At 36.3% G+C, this 24,074-nt stretch overlaps 1 protein-coding gene across 1 annotated transcript in view; it reads left to right on the top strand.

Moving 5' to 3' along the window:
• The window catches only part of SPRED1 (sprouty related EVH1 domain containing 1), a 103,362-nt gene that overhangs the window by 33,192 nt on the left and 46,096 nt on the right, over positions 1-24,074 (top strand). Inside the window, exon 2 of the mRNA XM_055278649.2 lies at positions 13,347-13,521. Within this exon, the coding sequence (XP_055134624.1) occupies positions 13,347-13,521 (175 nt within the window). The remainder of the gene's footprint in view (positions 1-13,346; positions 13,522-24,074) is intronic.

The following is a 24,074-nucleotide window of genomic DNA, read 5'->3' on the forward strand; positions in this document are numbered from 1 at the left end:
CCAGGATGGTCTCGATCTCCTGACCTCGTGATCCGCCCGCCTCGGCCTCCCAAAGTGCTGGGATTACAGGCTTGAGCCACCGCGCCCGGCCACTAGATCTATTTTTTAAATGTTTTTTTTGTTCCCAGCTGCTCCTGCTGCCTGACTGTCCTCTTCTGCTCCCTCTCCCTCTGTTCAAGTAATGTATTTTTACATTACACTTGAATAACTACTAGGAAAAGCACCACCTCCAAATTAAAATGTTTATTTATTCAGCAGATATTTTCAGTGCGTATTTCGTGCCAAGCACTCTTCTAGTTTAAGGATGTGTTCAAGAACAAAACAAAGATCTTTGAGTTTTTATGTAGGTGTGAGAGAGATCACAGAAGATAACAATAAAATTATAGTAATTAAATTATAGTGCTGTGGTAGCACAGACTACATGGTATGGATGGCAAATGGAGTGGAGATGATGGCAGTAGGAGCACCCCATTGAGAAAGTGACATTTGAGTAAAGCAGAGAGTCTCTCGTGAGGGAATCTGGCATACAGAATATCTGGGAAGGGGTTTAGGTGGTGAGCACAACAGGAGTAAATGTCCTGAAGCAGGCATATGCTTGGCATGTTTGAGAAGGAGAAAGAACAATTTGGCTGGAACAGGGAATGGGAGGGAGAATGGCTGGAGATGAAGTCACACAGATTACAGGAGCCAATTTTTATAGGGTCTTTAGAGTTTGGACTCTTTCCGTGTGTGAAATATGTGGCTCATGGAGGTTTCTGAGCAAGACTCACATGACCTGATTCATGTTTAAAAGATCACTCAAATGTTCTTGGCTTTATTGTATACTTAAAGCTCATGTTTTTCAAGTTACCTTTTCCCCAGAATAGTCCATCGGTATTTTAAACTCAATTTCCAATAAATGAACAGAGACGTTAGAATTGTCATCCTTGAAATACTAAGCTTTGCTTCCAGAAAACATACAATATCTTCTTACTCATTCATGCCCTTTGTACCCTTATTAGTGTTTTCAGATCAGGCAGATGTGGAGGCTCACACCTATAATCCCAGCACTTTGGGAGGCCAAGGAGGGAGGTTTGCTTGAGGCCAGGAGTTCAAGGCTAGTCTGGGAAACATAGTGAGACCCTGTCTCTACAGAAAGCGAAAAAATTTAGCCAGGTATGGTGGCAGGTGCCTGTTGTCATGCCTACTGAGCTGAAAAGCTGAGATGGGGAGAAGCACTTGAGCCCAGGAGTTTGAGGCTATAGTGAGCTATGATCATGCCAACCACACTCCAGCCTCAAAAAAAAAAAAAAAAAAAGTTTTGCAGATTGCTTCAGATTAGCTCTGTACATCATTATCGTATCAATTTTATATTATTTTTATTGTGAATTGGCTCTTTTTGTATGTGTGGCAATTTCTAAATCATTGGTAAATAGGACAGTTTTTAAAATTTTTAAAAATTTTTTAAAATTTCCTCTATCTAACACTATATTGCATTCTCAAGGGAAATCTGCTTGTATCTTCTAAGTAAGCAGTCACATAATCTGCAAACAAGAATAATTTTTAAATGAGGATTTATATTTATCTTTTTCCACCATCTCCTCTAATCATTACTTATGCCTTTTTTTTTTTTTTAAATCTGTGATAATGTCCTATTTCTGACTTTAATAGAATGCCACAGGTATTTCATTTTTAGGCATGGTACCAATTATTGAAATACATTTTTATTGTTGTAAATTACATATTATTAATTGAGCCTTTACAGTATTGATGAAGTATCTCATACTGCTTTACCATGAATATTTTTAAGAATAAATGTTGAATTTTTCAATTCTTTTAAACCATCATCCAAGTAAGTGAAGTTTTTCTGAAGCAGTGTCTTTTGATTGCCAGTTTAGTCCCCTTTCCAGTATTTGAATCATGGAGTGCAAACTTTGTAAAAATAATGTTGTCCCACTTTATCAAATTTATATTTGAAATTTCACTCCTCTTTTCTCTTTTTATGTATTTTTATTCATACTGCACATTATTATATTGCTACTTGTATTATATCTACAATCCTATTTAGATGGTGAACTTCTTGAGGGAAGGTATAGAATCTTTTCTGTATTTGTTTCCCATCGCACATGTCTTATGTAATAATGCAGCTGTTACCATGTTAAGTTGAATTGCATTACCTCCTTAATTCTTTATTTAAAATGTGTAATAAGGCCTTTATTCTAGAGACTAGAAACAATTGAAAAAACAGAAAAATGCAACAGAGGTCAGAGTTTTAGAAGCACACTGGCTAGCACAGTTTTACCTCCAGAAGACATCTTCAATCTATGTAGTTTTCTCATTTGTTTGTCTAGTTATCTCATTATTCTAGTCTGTATTTCTCACCTGGATTTCTTTTTTTTTTTTTTCTTTTTTTTTTGAGACAGAGTCTCGCTCTGTCACCCAGGCTGGATCTCACCTGGATTTCTAACATGCCACCTTCATCTGTTGCTGACTCCCTTTCCCCCACTATCTTTTCATTCAATCTGCAAAACTGTGATTTTTCTTTAAACAGACATCTCTTTCATTGTTTCTTTGCTCAAAATGTGTTTTTTCTTAAAATAAAGAACAAAATCCTTAATATGGCCCTGTATGAGCTGGTCCATATATCCCATTACTGCTCCCTCCCCACTTAAAAAAATGTCTATCTGAATCTTGTAGAATATCATTTTCTCTAATGCTCTTTCTTGTCTTGTGGCCTTTGCATCCATATGTATGTGTTTCACATCTGTGAATCGAACCAGCTGCAGATTGAAAATATTTGAAAAAAGTTGCATCTTTACTGAACATGTACACACTTCAAAATCTTATTATTCCCTAAACAATACAGCATACCACTGTTTACAGATGATTTAAAGTATACAGGAGGATGTGCATAGGCTGTATGCAAGTATTTTGCCATTTTGTATCAGGGACTTGAGCGTCAAGGATTTTGATACTCAAGCGAGGTCCTGGAACCAATTTCACACAGATACCGAGGAACAACTGTAGCCTTCTATCAGGAAAGCCTTTCTTCTCCTTCCTTTATTTTTTCTTGTTTTTCTAATTTCCCCTTGCTTATCTTTCTGATCTCTTAGGATCCAGAGTACACCTGGTTCCTGGAAAGACTTGAATCATGAATCACTATGAGATATGAGGTGGTCTTCTCTGAATGATAACACAACTGAGAAAAGCTCTATATCTTACGGTTTTTGCTTGGATTGTAACAATATACCTGTTTTCACCTCTCTATCATTAAGAGTTGCTTCTGGAGTCATGTTTACCTACCTTAAGTCAAAATTACCTGATCACAAGGGTCAGGGATAAATGAGTATTGGTGGAAGAAGGGAGCTCAGAGGAGGAAGGTAGAGGAAGGTACTGAAAATTTTCTACTTCAGGCTTGTTTACAACTAAAATTTCATAACATGTTATTGTCTTCACAGAGGTTCATGACTATGACATGTTAATAAATTGAGAGGAAGGTTCGGAGTTTGTAGTGAGCAAGGAAAACAAGGTTCCTACTCATGGAGCGTAAATCCTACTAATAGAGGACGACAATAAATAAATAAATAAAATAATTTCAAATAGTCATAGGCATTATGAGGAAGCTAAAACCAGAAAAAGAAATAGTGGAGAGAAGATGGATGGATGCTGGTGCTACTCCGAGGAGGATTCTTGTTAGCTGATAGCTTAGAAAGGAGCAACCAATAGAATATCTCAGGGGAATACCCAACTAAAGGAAACACTGTCTAGAGGCCCCACGGTAGAAGAGAACTATTAAGGAGTACAAAAATACTATCGTTGCAATATAGTGAGTAAGCAGTAAGAGAGGTGGTCAGAGAGGTATAGCCTTTTAAGTTATAGCCATTATAAGATTTTATATTGCCAGGCCATGCTAACTCAGTATTTTTTGCTTTGAATATTGTGTCTTTTTTTATTGCTTTTCTTTGGAACTCAATATTTAAGATTATCCAAAGCCCAAAACTAGAGTAACTGTTTGGTTAGGCTACATTACCTGCAGTGATATGAGATAAATTATTCTGGATAGAATTTTACAGCAACAAGTTTTCAGCTAGTTTATTCAAAATTAAGATTAGTTTTCTAGTTTACTAATATTCCAAATACAACATCATAACTTCCTTAGGAATTTAAACTACAGGTTTCCTGTGCCTTAAACCTTAGGAATCAGGGAGTAGACCTTGGGAATCTGTTTTTAGTTATCTCTAAACCAATGGAATTTTTCGCTAAAACAAGTTTTGCCATGATTCCTGATTATTAGTGTGGTCATTATTAAATGAATTTGTTGGGATTCTACAAGTTTTGTATTCCACATTTAAGAAAAACTGCAATCAGTGCTTTGAAATGAAAAAAAAGGTAATCTCTTTAATTTGCATTCCTCTTATTCTGAATAAAATTACTTTTTCTATATTTCATGGCATTTATGTTTTTCTTCTGTGGATTTTATTCATGAACTTGGCCTGTTTTTCCTTTGTGTTGTTTGTCTTTTCTTACTGATTTTTGGAGTTACTTTTAAGGAAGTACCTTTTTTTTTTCCTGTTATATGCCATTTGTGGTAGACAGAATATGTCCTGCCCCTCCCCAAAGATGTCCTTGCCCTGATCTTCAGAACCTGTGAGTATGTTAGGATTTTGCAACTGTGATTAAGTTTGTGAGCTTTGATATAGGGAGATTATCCTGGATTATCTGGATGAACCTAGGCTAATCACATGAGCACTTCAGTGGATAACCTTTCCTGACTGTATAGGACTGTGGTCAGAGAAAGAATCAACTACAGAAGAAGGTTCAGAGAGAAGCAGTATTCATGACTTTGAGGGTAGAAGGAGGGAGCCATGAGCCAAGGAATGTGGATGGTCTCTAGGAAATGGAAAAGGCAAGGGAAACTGTTTTCTCTTTTAGAGCTTCTTGAAAGGAATGCAGCACTGCCAATACCTTGATTTTAGCCCAGTGTGAAACTCTTTGAACTTCCAACTCACAGAAGTGTATAAATTTGTGTTGTTGTAAGCCACTAAGTTTGTGGCAGTTGTTAGGACAGCAATAAAAAGCTAATACATGTGTGTTACATATTTTTTTCCTGATTTGTTTTTTTGTCTTTATTGTTTATGGTGTTTTTACCATGCAAGAATGTGTTTAATATAGTTGAATTTATCCTTTTATATTTTAATGGCCTTTGGATCTTAGGCTTTCCCAACTATAGGATTATTTTAAAATTTTTCATATTTTACTCTAATGCTTTTATCTCATCATGAACTCTAATATTAATATTAATGTTGACTTCCCGTCTTCTATGTTTTGATCTTTTGTTGAGAATGAATACTTTTTATAGTTCACTTCTTCTGACATAGACCAAGAGAATTTCAGAATGAAATCATAGTATCAATGCTAGTAATTAAGGAGTCATGAGGAATGGACACTAGTAGTACCAGAAGGCAGGGGACATTCAAAGTAGTTATAGTTTGAACTATTTTCATAGGTTGATGATACTGTCTAGCAGAACCTAAAATGATTGATTCTAAAGGTGTAGTTTGTGAAAACCTCTATTCATCTCTCATATTTTAATTTTATTTCTTCTGGAAGAATTCCCAGATGTCTGCATTATATAAACAGTTTGTGGAAGACTTAGATGACTGATATTTGATACTGTATTAGTTTGTTTTCATGCTGCTTATAAAGACATACCCAATACTGGGAACAAAAAGAGGTTTAATTGGACTTATAGTTCCACATGGCTGGAGAGGCCTCAGAGTCATGGCGGGAGGCGAAAGGCATTTCTTACATGGTGGCAGCAAAAGAAAAATGAGGAAGAAGCAAAAGCGGAAACCCCTCATAAACCCATCAGATCTCCTGAGACTTATTCCCTATCAAAAGAATAGTATGAGAAAGTCCAGCCCTAATGATTCCATTACCTCCCCCTGGGTCCCTCCCACAACATGTGGGAATTCTGAGAGATACAATTTAAGTTGAGATTTGGGTGGGGACACAGCTAGCCCATATCATTCTGCCCTTGGCCCCTGCAGTTCTCATGTCCTCACTTTTCAAAACCAATCATGCCTTCCCAATGGTCCCCTAGAGTCTTAACACGTTTTACCATTAACCCAAAAGTCCAGAGTCCAAAGTCTCATTCGAGACAAGGCAAGTCCCTTCTGCTTGTGAGCCTGTAAAATCAAAAGCAAGCTAGTTACTTCCTAGATACAATGGAGGTACAGGTATTGGGTAAATACAGCTATTCCAAATGGGATAAATTGTCCAAAATAAAGGGGATACAGGGCTCATGCAAGTCCGAAATCCAGCGGGGCAGCCAAATTTTAAAGCTCCAAAATGATCTTCTTTGACACCATGTTTCACATCCAGGTCTTGCTGATGCAAGAGGTAGGTTCCCATGGTCTTGGGCATCTCTGCCCATGTGGTTTTGCAGGGTACAGCCTTCCTCCTGGCTGCTTTCGCAGGCTAATGTTGAGTGTCTGTGGCTTTTCCAGACACATGGTGGAAGCTGTCAGTGGATCTACCATTCTGGGGTCTGGTAAATGGTGGCCCTCTTCTCAAAGCTTCACTAGGCAGTGCCCTAGTAGGGACTCTGTGTAGGGGCTCTGACCCCACATTTCCCTTCCACACTGCCCTAGCAGAGGTTCTCCATGAGGGCCCTGCCCCTGAAGCACTTTTGCCTGGGCATCCAGGTGTTTCCATATATCTTCTGAAATCTAGGCAGAATTTCCCAAACTTCAATTCTTGACGTCTGTGCACCCACAGGTTCAACACCACGTAGAAGCTGCCAAGGCTTGGGACTTCCACCCTCTGAAGCAACAGCTCGAGCTCTATGTTGGCCCCTTTCAGCCATGGCTGGAGTGGCTGGTACACAGGGCACGAAGTCCCTAGGCTACACACAGCACAGGGACAGTGGGCCCATCCTGTGAGACCAGTTTTTCCTCCTGGGCCTCCGGGCCTGTGATGGGAGGGGCTGCTCTGAAGGTCTTTGACATGGCCTGGAGATGTTTTCTCCATGGTCTTGAGGATTAACATTAGGCTCCTTGCTACTTAAGCAAATTTCTGCAGCTGGCTGGAATTTCTCCTCACAAAATAGGTTTTTCTTTTCTACTGCATTGTCAGGCTGCAAATTTTCTGAACTTTAATGCTGTTTCCCTTTGAAAACAGCATAAAACAGCACCCAAGTCACCTTTTGAATGCTTTGCTGCTTAGAAATTTCTTCCCCCAGATACATACCCTAAATCACCTCTTTCAAGGTCAAAGTTCCACAAATCTCTAGGGCAGAGGCAAAATGCCACCAGTTTCTTTGCTAAAACATAACAAGATTCAGCTTTGCTCCAGTTCACAACAAGTTCCTCATCTCCATCTGAGACCACCTCAGCCTGGACCTTACTGTTCATTTCACTATCAGCATTTTTGTCAAAGCCATTCTCCCACATTTTCCTGTCCTCTGAGTCTTCCAAATTTTTCCAAACTCTGCCTGTTACCCAGTTCCAAAGTCACTTCCACGTTTTTGGGTATCTTTTCAGCAATACCCCACTCTACTGGTACCAATTTACTATATTAGTCCATTTTCACGCTGCTGATAAAGACATACTCGAGACTGGGAAGAAAAAGAGGTTTAATTGGACTTACAGTTCCACAGGGCTGGGGAGGCCTCAGAATCATGGCGGGAGGCGAAAGGCACTTACATGATGGCAGCAAGAGAAAAATGAAGAAGCAAAAGCAGAAACCCCTGATAAACCCATCAGATCTCATGAGACTTATTCACTATCACGAGAATAGCACAGGAAAGACCGGCCCCCATGATTCAATTAAGATCCCTTGGGTCCCTCTCACAACACATGGGAATTCTGGGAGATACAATTCAACTTCAGATTTGGATGGGGACACAGCCAAACCATTTCACATACTTAGCTATGATTAATAATTCTTAGCGTTAAAAGTTCTGAGAGGGAGCTGTCACCTTGGTTTTTTATACAAGATCATCATTAATGAGACAAATTTAGACAATTTGATAATGCGGTTGTAGTAATATAAAGTTGATTTAATATATTAAGTCATTGTAATAACATTTATTGGGCACCTAACAATGAGCCAGGCAAAATGCTAAGAAATCTACATGCATAACCTCATTTATTTCTTATAGCACTGTGATAAATATTATTATCTCCATTTTATAGACCAGGAATAGGGATATAGAGAGCTTAAGTAATTTGCCCAAGATTACAACTTTTTTTTTTTTTTTTTTGAGACGGAGTCTCCCTCTCTCACCAGGCTGGAGTGCAGTGGCGTGATCTCGTCTCACTGCAACCTCTGCTTCCCAGGCTCAAGTAATTTTCCTGCCTCAGCCTCCTGAGTAGTTGGGACTACAGGCACACACCACTATGCCCATCTGATTTTTGTATCTTTAGTAGAGACAAGGTTTCGCCATCTTTGCTAGAATGGTCTCGATCTCTTGACCTCGTGATCCACCCACCTCGGCCTCCCAAAGTGCTGGGATTCCAGGCGTGAGCCACCACACCTGGCTCCAAGATTACAACTTTTAAGAGGTGACACTGCCTTTGAAACCTAGATCTGACTTGTTATTAAACAGAGTACCATGTTTAATATTTGCTCCAGTTTTTAGAGTTGCCAGTGCTAAAGGAGTAATACAGATCTTCATCTTTCTAATCAAACTCAGCTCTTCTCTGTAAGATGAAGAAATATCTCCTTCATTAGGGTTAATGCAGTAATGTTCTCCTACTGCCCTTAGAGCTTTTAAAATACAAATCAGAACATTCTGCTTTCTTGCTTATTGTTATCCTGTGGTCTCTTTATCGTGATAAAATAGAGTACTAACCTTGAGCATAGTATGCATGGCTTAATACAGTAAGTCAACTACTATTTTCTTTCTTTCTATCGCTTATGTCTACTGTCATCTTTTGAACTTTGTATTGGTTCTTAAATATGATATACTTGTGTCGTGCTCTCTCTGTTGAGTGTCCTTAGCCTTTTATCTACCTGATATACTGCTATTAAAAACCTACATCAAATATGAATACTAGTAATCTCCTATATTCCCATTATGTGGTAATATATCTTTGCCCACTAGATTATGAGCTTCTACAGGGAGAGGATCATAACTTTTCAATTTTGTTTATGTAGTATATGAATCTCATGGGTTAAGTGAATAGATTATTGAGTAGTAATGTGGTTATCTTCTGAATGTCTGCATTCTACATAGTTTAGAAAGCAAGTACTTACACTGTGAAGTACTACATCATCCTAACCTACTTCTATTAAATGCTTCCCTTTTCTACCTAGTCTCTGTAATAATGTTTAATATTTGGATGGTTAATATTTACTTAAAATATATAGAGAGCAAAGGGTGTTTTGTCACTATAAATATGCCTCAATGGATAAATAAGTTCCTGTTATACTGTACAAATCTTAAGGCATTCTAAGAACTTCCTCAATTTGGTGGTTGGTTGGGCGGAGGTCAGGATTTTGTTTTAATACTATTGTAATTAAAAATGGAAAAAGTTATCTTTTTCTGCTGTATATATATTACTGTATCTTCAAGAAGGTGTTTCCTCCTTTGTATTAGTTTCCTGTTGCTGATGTAGGCAAATTACCATAAACTTAGTGACTTAAAACAACAGAAATGTATTATATTTTAGCCTGGAGGTCAGAAATACAAATAGGTCTCACTGGGCTAATATCAAGGTATTGCTTGGGTATGTATTATAATAGAAAAGAAAGGTATAGAGAGAAGAGAAAGACAAACAACTTATTTTAGAAATGTTAAGCTTAAGAACAGTCCAAAACAATATAAATGGCCAGCAGGCTGTTAGAAATGTATCCAAATTTAGGAAACTGATCTGAGCAAGAGCCAGAGCTGTACTGCTAGTCATTTTGTTTGTATGGCAATGGTTACTAAATTGGTGGGCCAGGGTGATCATAGATGCTATTGTGATTAAAGCTATATACTGTCTCCCCTGAAGAAAATACATATGTGGCAAAAAAACTCACATTTGATTATGATTTTGGGGATTCATAATCCTTTCCAGGAGGTTCACAAAATTAATCTTTGGTGTAAAGGGCAAAGTTGCTTTGCTACAGATTTATAGGCTCTATGAATTTTGGATTCATCGAGATAACATTTCCTTGCACATTAGATATTTGAGTGCCAGTTGAGTGGAGTTACAGCATCTTCTATCAAGTAAATCATAAAATTATTTTACTTTCAAGAGAATAAAAGTAGGGTAAGTAAAGCAGTCATGTGTTTTGCAATAGGTATTTGCTCTGAGAAATACATTGTTGGGTTATTTCATCAAATTTGATGAATTAATTCATCAAAATTACAAATTTTGCCAATATGTGAATTTGAAATTGCTGCCATACATTTATCCACAAAGTGCAATAAAGTATAGCTTTAGAGTTATTCTGGTTCATGTGTAATATAGTACTGTCATTTCAAACAAAACTACATGGTTCAATACAACTGAGACAAAATTTGTCTTCGTGTGTTTGGTCATCTTCTTTTGCCTTTGACTTTATTGAAATACTAGCTGGAAATTTTAGGTAATGAAGCTCATGGATGCTACTAAGAATTTTAGATGATTTGGAACACTTGTTTTGTAGTTACAATCTCATCAGCAAGTCCTCTTGGTTCTACCTCCAAATTATAACCAAATCTCTCTATTCGTCTTCGTGTCCATTGTTATCGTCCTAGTTCAATTCAGTATTACCTCTCACCTGGATTTCTACATTAGTAGTTGCTATGGATTTAATGTTTTTGCCCCCACAAATTTATGTTGAAATTTAAACTCCAGTGCAACAGTGTTAGGAGGTGCGGCCTTTTGGGAGGTGTTTAGCACCTACCGTCATGAAAGTAAGAGTTCTACCTTCATGAATGGATTCGTATCCTAATAAAAGAACTGAGGGTGCCCATCCCTTTTTGGCTGTCCACCTTCTGCCATGTAAGGGCACAGCATTCCACCCCTCCAGAGGTCACAGCATTCAAGGTGCACCATCTTGGAAGTGGAGACTGACCTCTTTCCAGACAGTGAACCTACTGGTGCCTTGATCTTGGATTTCCCAGCCTCTGGACTTCCAAGCCTCTAGAACTGTGAGAAATAAATTTCTCTTTATCATTTACCCAGTCTGGTATTCTGTTAAAGCAGCACAAAACGTACGAAGACAGTAGTTTAGTTCTCCTGCTGTGTATGAAAGGATATATTTGAAATTACTGTTCAAATATGATCAGAGGTTAGAAATTGAGTTACAGTTTAGGTTTTTAATAAAGAAGGAACATCTTATAAGATTCTCTTGATTAGCTTTAGAATGGAAGCTAGCCCACAAATGTGGTTATTATGTAGTCTGCTCCCACTGCCTCTTAAGATGCATATTGTGTTTATAGTGGTGGAGCTTGCTCCAGCCCATCTCAGGAGAATTTAATATCTACATCGACCCAGCCTTTATGCACCGGCACTTCTTCTGACCATTTCTCTGAGTTGAAGATTGGCAATAATTGGGTCCAGATAAGAATCAGAGCCTCTGAATAACTAAATAATAAAAAGCTTCCACAAAAGAGTAAATTGTGAAGCCAAACCCTTTTAGAGTTTCTATATAAAGAATTATTTTGACCCCAATAATAGATAATTATGGTTGAACATGAAAATTCAATTATTTCCCAGATTCTATCTGATTTTGAATTACCAGGATGGTAGTGTCTTTGGTTTTCAATGCTTTGTTGTCATAACGATAATAAAAAGTAATACTCATATAGTGCTTGTTATGTGTCAGGCATGGTTTACATTTATTATAAGTGAGTGCTGTTATTTCACACATACGTTTGAGGCACAGAGGTTTAGTAACTTTCTCAAAGTCATACAGATAGTAAGTTTCTAAGCCAAGATTCAACTTGTGGAAGTTTGACTCTAGAATTCTCACTGTTAATCACAACCCAGTGCAACTTTAAAAGTATATTCTCTAAAAAATACTTATGTCCAGAATATATTTTAAAAAACACTTCTAAAAATCATAATAAAGACAATGTAATAAAAAATGGTCACAGACTTAAAAACAAGATAAACAAATGGCCAAAAAGCACATGAAAAGATGCTCAATATCATGAGTCATTATGGAAATAGAAATTAAAAATGCTGTGGGATACCACTATATACTCAATACAATGAGTAAAGTTAAGACTGAAAACACCAAGTATTGGCAGGGATGTGGTGCATCTGAAACTGTCATACATTATTGATGGGAATGTATAACAGTACAACCACTTTGGAAGACAGTGTCTTGTATAGTTAAACATGTACCTATCCTGTGACCCGTTAATTCCACTCCTAGGTAATTATTTGAGAAATGAAAAAATGTCTACAAAAACGACATGTACAAGAATGTTTATAACAGCTTTACTCATAATTGCCAACAGCTAGAAAAATCCAAATGCCTATCCATGTAAGAAAGAATAAATTATGATAGATTTATTCAATTAGAGGACTACTTAGTTAAAAAAAATGAACTTCTGATACACGAAACAACATGAGAGAAAGAAGTCAGGCAAAAAGGGTACACATGGTAATTCTCTTTGATTCCATTTATTTGAAGGCCCCAAACAGGCAAAATCTCTGTGTTCGGCATAAGGATTTTTGAAGTGATGAAAATGGCCTGTATTTTGATTATCATGTTGATTATACATGTGTCTTATTCTCTTTGGACTGCTATAGAAAAATATAAACTGGTTAGCTAATAACAGAAATTTATTTCTTATAGTTTCTACAGACCAATTTGCTTGTTAAGTAATTTAAGCATAACACTTTTCTTTATATGATTTGTGTAAGTGATTGAGATTCCCAGTTGGTAGAAGAAATTAAAGCATGTTTGTTTCAGCATTTTATTTATAATATATTCTGGAACTGTTAGGAACTTCTAGATGCTACAGTTTAATGTGCCGAAATACAGCAGTTTGTCCTGGTTATAATATTGTAGCAAATGGACATATATAGACAAGTTTTATGGTACCCTGTGTAGTTTGACAGTATTTGTCTCTGGGATCCTTCACAACTTGTTCCATGGCAATCAGATGTGCTGGAACTACTGAAATGATGAATTGAAGTAGTTTTGTAGTCTTTTATTACAATATTAGTCTTCAAAATAAAAGACAACCTTAAAGTCTGTTTTCGGTTTTTGACCTCTTTCAAGTAGGTTACTTTCTGTGGATTTTCATGGAAGTAGTAAACACCTTAGGCACCACATATTAACTAATGTGGTCTTTGGTTTCTCAAACAAGACTGATGGCTTGGCTGTTTTTTGTTTATGGAAAAGCTAATTCCTGATCTTTGCATCTATTTTAGTAATAGTTATGCACGAGTGCGAGCTGTGGTGATGACCCGAGATGACTCAAGTGGTGGATGGTTACCACTTGGAGGGAGTGGACTAAGCAGCGTCACTGTCTTCAAAGTCCCTCATCAGGAAGAGAATGGCTGTGCTGACTTTTTTATCCGTGGAGAGCGACTCAGGGACAAAATGGTAATGAATAATGTATCTAATACTATAATTTTAGATATTTCTACAAAAATGAATTATCTGTTTAAAGTTATGATTAGTATACTGTTCTGAGATTTTTTTTCACCAATGAATCAGTGATTATGTTTCTGGAGCTGTTTCTGTGTTAAAGACAGTGAAATACAACATTTTTTTTTCAAACTGAGACTGACATCGATACACATTTGTTGGGGGGTGGGGTTGCCGCTTTTCCATTTAGGTTTAATGCAGGAGTTAATAAGTAGTCCGCCTAGTTATTAAACTGGTAACATCATGCCTTCCCTTCTCTCTGCTATTCCCTAGACCAGAGATTGGCAAACTAATCCACAGGCCAAATGCAAGCCCACCAGTTGTTGTTATATGGTCTGTGAGCTAATAATGGTTTTTATAGTTTTATGTGGTTGGAAAAAATTAAAACTAATAATTTTGTGTAACATAAGAATTATATGAAATTCACATTTCAGTATCCACAAATGAAGTTTTATTCGAACATAGCCAAGGTGATTCCCTTATTAATTCCCTTATTTTCTAGGCTCATAAGATTACCTGGTGGCCAGCCTAATTTTTAACACTGTTGTCTTCCATGCGGTTTCTTACCTGTATACATTTTAAAATTTCAGTTTAACCTTTGATAATGTTATTTGTTCTCTTTTAATTGGTATGGAAAGCTCCTTCACTTTCTTTGTTTCATTTGTGGGCCAAAACCAACTGATTACATCCGAAAAGCTGAGTAATGTTAGTGTCATTTCTGTATCAAGAAAAAGAAGAGCATATACTTAGATGCAAAATAAAAATAAAGTGCCACAATAGAGCCTTGAAAATAATGAGAATTCCCTTTAAATATGTATTTGTGGATCTGTTTATTTAGCATCTTTGTTATTTCTTATGTTTTGAGCTCCAAATAATTCTTCCATGCATGAACAGTTTGAATATGACTTACTTTCAGTTTGGGGGCTTGGTTTCTTCGTATTTTTTTTACAACTGAATCATTGTAGTAATTCAGAAAGTTGCTTAACTTTCAGTGCCCCAATTTCTTCCCCACTTAAAGGGAGAGTTATCCTAAATCATCTTGAAAGCCTTCCTACACTAATGTTTTATGAGTTTGTGATTCACCCATGCTACACATTGTATAATGTGTCTCAGCCAAAATATGTTTAAGTAGAGAACCCCGATTGAAGTCAAAAGTGAAATATGATAAATATGTCATCTTTAAAAAGTTTAAATTTTTAAAGGTGGTCTGGCCTTGGATAAAATGGGATCTGCCATATACTAATGGTTTTTTAAGCCTGGAGACATCTAAGAAGGCGCCTATGATGGTATGATGCTTCTGGTCTGAGCTAATGGTAACTGGGGAATATTGTTGGAGAAATTGTCTATTTTAGAAACCGAGTAAAATGGTGAAAATCTAAGGCATTTTTTTCTAGATAAACTTTTTCTTAAGAATACAAAGGTAGTAGAAAGTAAAATGTGGATTAAGAGAGAAAAATGCTTGCTCAAAAAATTATAAGAACAAGGAAAGGATGACCTAGATGTGAACAAAAAACTCAGTGAAACAGAATATTGGATATAGTAGAGATGGACAGTTTAGGATAATAAGGGACCAAATCTGCATAACTAAGTATGAGCCTGCACAGATTGATGGATTGGGTGATTGTTCAGAGTGTGGCTTTAACATAAAGCTAGTGAAAATAAACCTGAGATTCAGAAAGAACAGAAACTTTTATTCCCTATGACAGAGCTTAAAAATTAAGAGCACTTACCCTACTCCCAGGGTATAGAATATTGATAGACTAATAAGAAAATAGATTATTTTGCTAGAAGTAACAGGAATCAGAACACCTGTTGTTTTATGTAGCCATTTTTCTTTGAGGAATCTTCTTAATTGTGAAACGGGGGTAAGAAACATCTCTCAGTGTAGCCGTAAAGGAAAGCTTTCAGTCAGAAAGTTGCCATATTTCTTAGAGGGATTACTATAGTACAGCATTCTAGGTTATGGGGACTTGTGTGATCAAAGGCAGAGGCAATAACTCATGGCTGTAAATTGAAAATAGTGAAGTCTTGTGAAATCTCAAGATAAATGAGACAGTGATACTGAAATGAGATTAATTTGCACCCTATACTGGGTAATACACTCTGATCAAGACTACTTGAAGGACTGAAAAGTCCAATAGTAGAATTGACATATACATACATTAGTTTACAATATCACTGCATTTTGAGATCACTAATGTTCATTTCTGTAGTCATTGGTTTTATTCATTGGTTATTCATTGGTTTTACTTTAACCCGTTTTCCTGAGTTCTAGTTTCTTGACTTTTTTTTTAAAGAAGTATTGTGATTACTGAGTCTGTAAGTCTACAGGGTTCCTCCCAGATTAATGGTAGCTTTCCTTTAAAAGCCTTCTCAGTGAATAAACAGTGCACTTTAGTAGTAGTTCTGATGTAATAGTTATGTGAAAGATAGTTGCTGAAAACTGTTCTATAACCATTTTGCCTGTGGACCACATCTTAGAATCCTCTACCTTAGATGAATTCTAGAAGTGAGATTCTTGCCCCTCATATCCCATGAATTCATGCCCTTGAAGAAAGAATAAATATTCAGAAGAGGAGTATATGACCACTCATGTGGCTAATAAGTACAATATTTTAATGAGTGTTTATAAGTCAGAATACTGATAACAATAGTGAAGAAGATGGCCCTTATCAGTTATGAGAGAACTCGTTTCACAGAAGACTTTTCCAGCCTTTGATTTACAATTACAGGTACTAAAAATAAGTCTTGCTACGATTCCCAGAAGGTTATATACTTTACTCTTTTTATTTTTTTATTTTTTATTTTACTTTATTTTTTTAAGAAGGGGGGCACAAATGAAGAGCAGGCTGCCTGAGACTTGTTCAAGAAGACATCGTTTTGTGTAACTGACTCAGTGTTTACTCATTCACTCAGTGATCCTGTGTTGCTTACCTATAAAGCATCTTTGTGATGCCTACAAAAGGTGGAGTTTATTTCCTGGTTTATCCTTTGATACTCTAAATTGGAGCTTTCAAACCTGTGTGCCATGAGGGTTTGGGGCCTCCAGACTGGTTGCCTTATGTTATTGTTCTATATGTGCCTGAGGAGAGAAGAGTTGGAAAGCACTGCTCTGCATAATTGGCTTTCATGCTTTATGGATGATTGAGAAAGAATTTGAAAGAAACACCAGGGGTTGGTGTTGTAGCCTAAGAAAATGAAAGTACTACCTTTCTTTGAGACACTTGGGGATGGAATGATCGTTGTTAAGGACAGATTCGGAGAAAGTCTTGGCTGGGCGTGGTGGCTCAGCACTTTGGAAGGCTGAGGCAGGCGGATCACAAGGTCAGGAAATCTCGACCATCCTCGCTAACACAGTGAAACCTCATCTCTATTAAAAATACAAAACAACAACAAAAAAACAACAATTAGCCAGGCGTGGTGGCACGCACCTGTAGTCCCAGCTACTCGGGAGGCTGAGGCAGGAGAATCGCTTGAACCCGGGAGGCGTAGGTGGCAGTGAGCCGAGATTGTGCCACTGCACCTCCAGTGTGGGCAACAGAGCGAGACTGTCTCAAAAAAAAAAAAAAAAAAAAAAGAAAAAAAAGTCTTACTTGATGTGTGTGAGCTATAGCCTCTGTTTTCTTCTAAACCTTTATAGCCTTGATTCTTCCTTTAATTCTTTAATACAAGTTAGTATTACCTTGGAGCACATATAATTTAAATTGTTAACTAAAATTTAACTGTTCATTTGCGTACGTCATAGAGTTCCACATTGCCTATTTAGTTTTCATTAGACATAATGGTTCTTCTCTGTAAGTAGGACACTTCTGTCTTACAAACATTTTATGAAAATGTTTACTATTTGTATAGGTTATGTTATTTGACCATTTTTAGCTGATACATAGCATGTGACATTGTAAATTTAAAACACTGAATTATAATACAGCTTAAGATTTTTTAAGTTTCTGAATTAACTAGTAACAAAAAGTTTGCTAAAATATCTGTTTACTACTAAACAGTTTTTAGTTATCATGGGGATCTAAAGTAGATTTTCTTTAGTTTACATAATAGATAATAAAATATTATAAATTTGCTAGTATTATTAAAATTTGCTAAAGCTATGCTTTTAAAACCATATTATGGGTTAAGGTATGACAAAAGAATAGGCTGAGTAGAAAGATAGGAGTCTTTTAAAATGCCTGAATTCCTGAAGATGCTCTGTGGGGACAAGAAAAAGCAAGGTTATAAGACAGTTACCATTATAAACTTAGAGTGACAAAGGTAATATAGAAATGGAGAAAGGAAAAACTAGAAATATTTTCAGTTTAAGGAGTTGCCAAAGAGATTAAGGAATTGTTTTTAGGATTAATAAGTAATTGTTTATAGAAGTTGAAGTGCCTTTAAGATAATGGTTCTATTGTTTAAAAAGAGCATGTTTTAAAAATAAGGTTTCTTTCCAGTTACTGTAGCCTAAAACAAAGTTACAATATTTCTTTTCTAGGAAGAAAATAATGTGGTTATAATATAGCAGTAGCTTTATTAAAAATGATACTCACCCCTTTCTATCATGGGGGAATCTTAAAAGACCAGGGAAACATCTTTCTGCCTTGGGTTGAACTTTATCGAAGTACAGAAGAAGAATTTCCTGGTAAGCTTTTCCACTGTGCTTCTGAATTATTCCTTTGTGAAACTTCAGTCCTACAGAAGTGCTCCTCCACTAAAAACCAATTGCCTTAACTAACTTTTCCTTAGGATTCAGCCTTCCTAGCAGTTTTGTTTCTTGAAAGATACTAGTTCTCCTATTCACCATAATACCACAGTTAGGAAAAGAATGGGAGTGGGAGTAGAGATAGTGGAGTATTGTTATTATTCCTTATTCCCCTTACAAGTTGTTAGTCTATCACCCACATATATAAATCCCATTACTGAATCTATGTAGCATTCCGATCAGCATCTATTAGCTTTCATTTTCATCTACTGATCTTAGCAATTTCTTCCCAAAGCCAAATTTTCTACATCTGAGCCTCATCATCATTCTTGGCTACTTTTCTTTGCAGTCTCGACCTTCTGGTCTTCATTTCAGCAGGCTACTTTCCTGGATCTGGTTGTTACCCAGAACTGTTCCATTTGAGGAATTTTATAATTTCCTGTCATTCTTTTTTATTCCCCTCCTACTGCTCTTCAATTTCATGTCTTCACTATTACATTGTGCCTCCAATTTTTCCTTAATTAGATTCCTTCTGGCTTCAGTATTTTTTTATTGTTTTCTTTTTTAATTTAATCTAAATCTTTTCAGTCAATCTCTCAAACAACCCTTTCATTCATATTTCAGTAGACAATATGTTGCCAAGTTTTTTTTAACCTTACTTGACACTGAAGGAACTTCACTGAATCCTACAGTATTTTCTTTTAATACTCTTTTCTTAGGCCAAGCACAGTGCCTCATGCCTGTAATCCCAGCACTTTGGGAGGCCAAGACGGGTGGATTGCCTGAGGTCAGGAGTTCGAGACCAGCCTGGCCAACATGGTGAAACCCCACCTCTACTAAAAAAATACAAAAAATTAGCTGGGCATGGGAGCGGACGCCTGTAATCCCAGCTACTTAGGAGGCTGAGGCAGGAGAATTGCGTGAATGTGGAAGGCAGAGGTTGCAGTGAGCCGAGATCACGCCATTGCACTCCAGCTTGGGTAACAAGAGTGAAACTCTGTCAAAAAAAAAAAAAAAAAAACAACTTTTTTTTTTCTTTTTAAAGGTGGGTTGTTCGTTCATGCAATAAATATTGTTGAGTGGCTACTGTGTGCTAAGCAGTGTCCTAGGCACTGGGAATATGTAAGTGAACAAAAATAGAAATCTCAGTTCTTAAGGTAATATACATTCTAGTGGAAGATAAATATTACAATAAGTAAAACAGAAAAATGATATGCTAGACAGTGCTAAAGGGAAAAAACAAATTAGGAAAAGGGAGTATAGGGAAGTTTTTTGGTGGGGGTGGGGATTGGTTAAAATGTATATAGACACAGTGACCAAGGAAGGCCTTACCAAGAATGTAGGTAACATTCGTGTGAAGATTATTTATATGGTGAATAAGGTCTTATATTTTAGTTTGTATGTTCAGATTTTCAAATCTTCGGTATTCTTAAAGTAGAATAAATTCATCTTGTTTCAGTTCTTATGTTAAACTATATAAGATCTTGAAATTGGATTTGGTGAATGTTCTCAAAATGTGCATCAACAATAGCTATAAACTTAGGAATTATCAGTGATCTCTCCATTTATTCAAACAGATCTTCTTTATTCTTGATTCTGTTTCATTCTTTTAATCTCTACCCCTCTCATATCTTTCCTGCAAATAAGCCTACTATTTTTTTTTCATTGCCCAGTTTTACCTGACTCCTTCTAACTTCTGTGTTATTTACCATAATTAAATTTCTAAAACTTGGGTCTAATACTTCTTTAGGATTCCCCACTAATTTCCTAGAGACAATTTCAACTCCACATAGAAAATGTTTATAATCTGGCCCTGTCCTCCTTTGCCTTTAATCTGTCTGCCTTTTTTCTCAAAGGTAATCATTTCCATGGTATTTCCTTACTGAGTTACTTGTAGTTCATCAGAAGTACCATGCATAAGAAAATGCTCTTCCCCTTTTACATTAATAAATATGGCACTATATAGATAGCATATTGAGAGATTATGTGGAGTAGAGAATGCTGATAAACATGTTGCTAATGCTCAGAAAACAATAATGGCAGGAAACAGTGGTTTCCTTTTTGCTGTCATAGATGGAAAAATAGGAAAACTGGGTTAAAGCACCTTGGGCAAACCAATTTTGCTGTGAAGAATTGGAATTGAGATAAATGATAATAATAACCAGTCCAGAATCCCATTCATTTCATTATTAACTCATTGAAAAGGTAATAAATTATGCTATTAATTACTTTCTGTACAGCCATGAATTTTTTAGTTTTTCCCCAGCCGTTGTTTTGCAACAGTTAATTATTTAATATTGCTAGTATACCTCAAAGAGGGGGAGAAATCTGCGTATTGGCATTTCTGTTCTCTTTCCCTGGAGCCTTGTGGGAACTGGTTCCTGAAAATTAAGATTTAGAAAATGTCCCAAATTATTATACCTTCCTATTTGCCTTTATTTTCTCGTTTAGCTTAACACTTTACCTTTCTTCAGCGTACTCTTTATTATTAACATTTCCTCTTCTTTCAAACCCTGCATTTGGCATCTGATATATTTCCTCTTTACAATTTATTTTAAACGGACATCATTCCTTTCTGTAGTTACTGCTTTTCACTGGTTGATTTGGTCTGTCAGCCTCATCAATATTATCTTGGCTTCATTGTTCTCTTTTATACCTGGTTGTGGTATATTTCATAATTTATTTCACATCCTTTCCATTATCTTCCAATTGCCATTACACTGTAATAGCCTCCATCATAGCTAAATTAAAGCCCAAACTCTGACCTCAATTTATCGACCATACTTATTAGCTTTCCAAATGTTTCTGCACTACTTTTGTTTTATTACATTCTAAATTATAATTTGAATGTGTCATGCTTTTAATTGAGTGGTTGACTGTAGTATTCTTTTGTTTAATCAACTACTCAGTGCCTTCTGTGTGCTTGACTTCCTGTATTAGTTTCCTTGGGCTGTCATAACAAAATAATGTAGACTGAATGATTTAAACAACAGAATTTATTTTCTCACAGTTATGGAAGGTGGGAAGTCCAAGGTATTAGCCAATTTTCTGTTTCTGGTGTGGGCTCTCTTCCTGGCTTTCAGAGTGTCACTTTCTCAGGATGTCCTCACATGGTCTAGAGAAAGAGCTCTGGTGTTTCTTCCTCTTATAAAAGCACTAGCCCTATCAGATTAGGGCCCCACCTTTATGACCTCATTTAACCTTTATCATTTCCTCCCAGGCTCTATTTCCAAATGTAGTCACCATGGATATTAGGGCTTTAACATATGAATTTAAGGGGAGCACAATCCCTTCAGTCCATAGTACTTCCTATTCCATTCTACTGTTTGTTGATTGTTAGTTGAGTAGTCTATGATATGCATGTACACTCTCTAAATTGTTGTAACTTTAATATGAAGTTTAGTATCTGCTAGTGCTAGTTTTTCTCATTAGACTTGTTTAACTTTTGTGGGGAGGGGTATATTTTTACTTATTCTTTCAGAACCGTAGACAGTTTATGTTTTTTCGTATGTAGATACATTCACAAGTTTTCTCTTAGGGTTATAAAAATGTGGCAAGGGGCTATTGTAAATGATATATTTTAAAAATCATTATCTTTTGAAGCTCTTCATTCAGCTTTTAGAATAATGTTAGACAATATTGGTGATATAATATCTCTTTATTTTCTTTGCAAATTTAAAGGCATTTCTAATGTTGCACAGATAAGTATGATGTCAGCTGTTGTCTTGAGATGTCCTTTACCATGATAAGGAAGTGTTCTTATGTTCTCCACCTCCCCAGACTAGAATTTGGTACGGATTTTTATGAAATCTAGTTTTGCAAATGTCTCACAGACTTTTTAAATTGAAATTTTTGTTGAGATGATTGTAGATTATTAATTGCTATTGTAAGAAATAATAAATGCTGTGTACACTCTACCCTGTTTTCCCAAGTGGCAACATTTTGCAAAACTATATTGTCATAATCACAGTGAGGATATTTCTGTTGATACAATGTATCATATTCAGATTTCCTCAGTTACTTGTATTCATTTTTCTGTGTATTTTAAGTCTGTACAGTTTTATCACGTTTTCACTACCACAGACAAGATGCAGAACAGTTTAACAACCACAAGAATCTCTTCTTTCTGTTCATTTTATCACCACATCTATTTCTGTTTTTGCCAGGCAACCACTATTTTCTTCTCTCAATTATTTCCATAATTTTGTCTTTCAAAAAATGTTATAAAAGTGTAATCATAAGTATGTAACCTTTCAGGATTGACCTTTTTTCTTTCATGATCATTCTCTGAGGGTTCATCTAGGTTATTGAGTATCTCCAGAGTTTGTTCCTTTTATTGTTAAGTAGTAGTCTCTGATATGTATTTATATGACTTACTGAAGGACATCTTGGCTGTTTCCAGTTTGGGACTAAATATAAGGTTGCTGTGAACATTCACATACGTGTTTTTTTCCGTGAATGTAAGTTTTATCTCTGGGATAAATGACCAGTTATGCAGTTGCTGGGTTGTATGGTAGTTGCATATTTAGTTTTGTTAAGAAACTGCAAAACTTTTTTCTAGAGTGGGTTTATCATGCCACATTGCCACCAGCAGTTTATGAGCAATCCATTTTCTAAGCATCCTCACCAGCATTTCAAGTAGCCACTATTTTTTGTTTTACTCATTCTGAGAGATGTGTAGTGATAATAACTTATTGTGGTTTTAATTTTCACTTTTCTGGTGACTAATGATCATCTTTTCATTTGATTATTTGTACCTTCTTTGGCGAATGTCAGTCTTTTTGCCCATTTTCTTATTGGATTGTTTGAGGTTTTTTTTTTTTAGATAGAGTCTCCTTCTAGTGCAGTGGCACGATCTTGGCTCACTACAACCTCTGCCTCCCGGGTTCAAACGATTCTCCTGCCTCAGCCTCCCAGGTAGCTGGGACCACAGGCATGCATAGCCACACCTGGCTAATTTTTGTATTTTTAGTAGAGATGGGGTTTCACCATGTTGGCCAGGCTGGTCTTGAACTCCTGACCTTAAGTGATCTGCCCTCCTCAGCCTCCCAACGTGCTGGGATTACAGGCGTGAGCCACCATACCCAGCCTTGCTTTTTTACTATTGAGTTTGGAGAGTTATTTATATATTCTAGCTACTAGTCCTTTGTTGGAATACGTGGTTTGAAAATGTTCTCTCCCAGTCTGTAGCTTGTCTTTTCATCCTCTGAACATGGCCTTTTGCAGACCAAAGTTTTAAATTTTGGTAAGGTCCCATCTATCAAATTTTCCTTTCATGGATCATACTTTGGTGACAAGTCCAAGAACTCTTTCCCTAGCCATAGGTCATGAAGATTTATCCTGTGTTTTTTTCCTAAAAGTTTTATGTAATAGTTTTACCTTTTACATTTAAGCCCATGGTCCATTTTAAGTTAACTTTTGTGTAAGTTGTGATACTTAGATCAAGGGGTCTTTTTTTTCCTATGAATGTCCAGTTTTTCCTGCACCATTGTTGAAAAGATTGTCTGGATTCCTCCCTTGAATTACTTTTGTACTCGTTAAAAATCAGGTAAGCATATTTGTGTTCTTTATTATGTTCCATTTCTCTATTTGTCCATCCCTCCACCAGTACCACACACTGTATTATTGTGGCTATATAAGAAGCCCTAATGCAGAGTAGAATGATTCCTAATACAGAGTAGAATGATTCCTCCCATGTTACTCTTCGTTCTCAATATTGTTTTAGCTATTCTGGATCTGTGCTTTTCCATATAAATTTTAGAATTTTTTTTTGTGTGTGTGTTTTTGTTTCTGGTTTTTTTTTTTGGAGGCAAAATTT

This window comes from Symphalangus syndactylus, chromosome 5 (assembly GCF_028878055.3).
Source record: "Symphalangus syndactylus isolate Jambi chromosome 5, NHGRI_mSymSyn1-v2.1_pri, whole genome shotgun sequence".
Classification (NCBI taxonomy): Eukaryota; Metazoa; Chordata; class Mammalia; order Primates; family Hylobatidae; genus Symphalangus; species Symphalangus syndactylus.